General features: G+C 53.9%; 1 protein-coding gene across 1 annotated transcript in view; it reads right to left on the minus strand.

The window, feature by feature from the left end:
* The window catches only part of EMH_0016720 (Heat repeat family protein, related, related), a gene marked incomplete at both ends in the record, with an annotated part of 5,052 nt that overhangs the window by 1,631 nt on the left and 3,035 nt on the right, over positions 1–386 (minus strand). Inside the window, 2 exons of the mRNA XM_013500714.1 lie at positions 12–88; positions 206–375. Coding sequence (XP_013356168.1) covers positions 12–88; positions 206–375 — 247 coding nt within the window. The remainder of the gene's footprint in view (positions 1–11; positions 89–205; positions 376–386) is intronic.

Below are 386 nucleotides of genomic sequence, written 5' to 3' on the forward strand. Positions count from 1 at the left end.
TGTAGGCTGACTTTACTGCTGGCGAAGCGCCTGAGACGATCGAGGGTCGACGTCTCCTCTTCTGCTGTGCCATTGAAAGCTTCCAGTGCTGCAGCACAACACAAACCCTAAACCCTAAACCCTAAACCCTAAACCCTAAACCCTAAACCCTAAACCCTAGACACTAGACAATGATTCGAGGGTTTGGAGAGGGACGAAGGCTTACACAAAAAGAACCGACTCATTATGACGCGAAACAGCGGTATTCCTGCTGCTGCTGCTGCTGCTGCTGCTGCTGCTGCTGCACCAGCTGCTGCTGCTGCTGCTGCTGCTTGTATGCTGCTGCTGCTGCTGCTGCTGTGAGCTGTGTGTTGCTGCAGCTGCTGCTTCTGCTGTCTACCAGCCAC

Source organism: Eimeria mitis, genomic scaffold (genome assembly GCF_000499745.2).
Source record: "Eimeria mitis Houghton genomic scaffold, Emh_scaff577, whole genome shotgun sequence".
Classification (NCBI taxonomy): Eukaryota; Apicomplexa; class Conoidasida; order Eucoccidiorida; family Eimeriidae; genus Eimeria; species Eimeria mitis.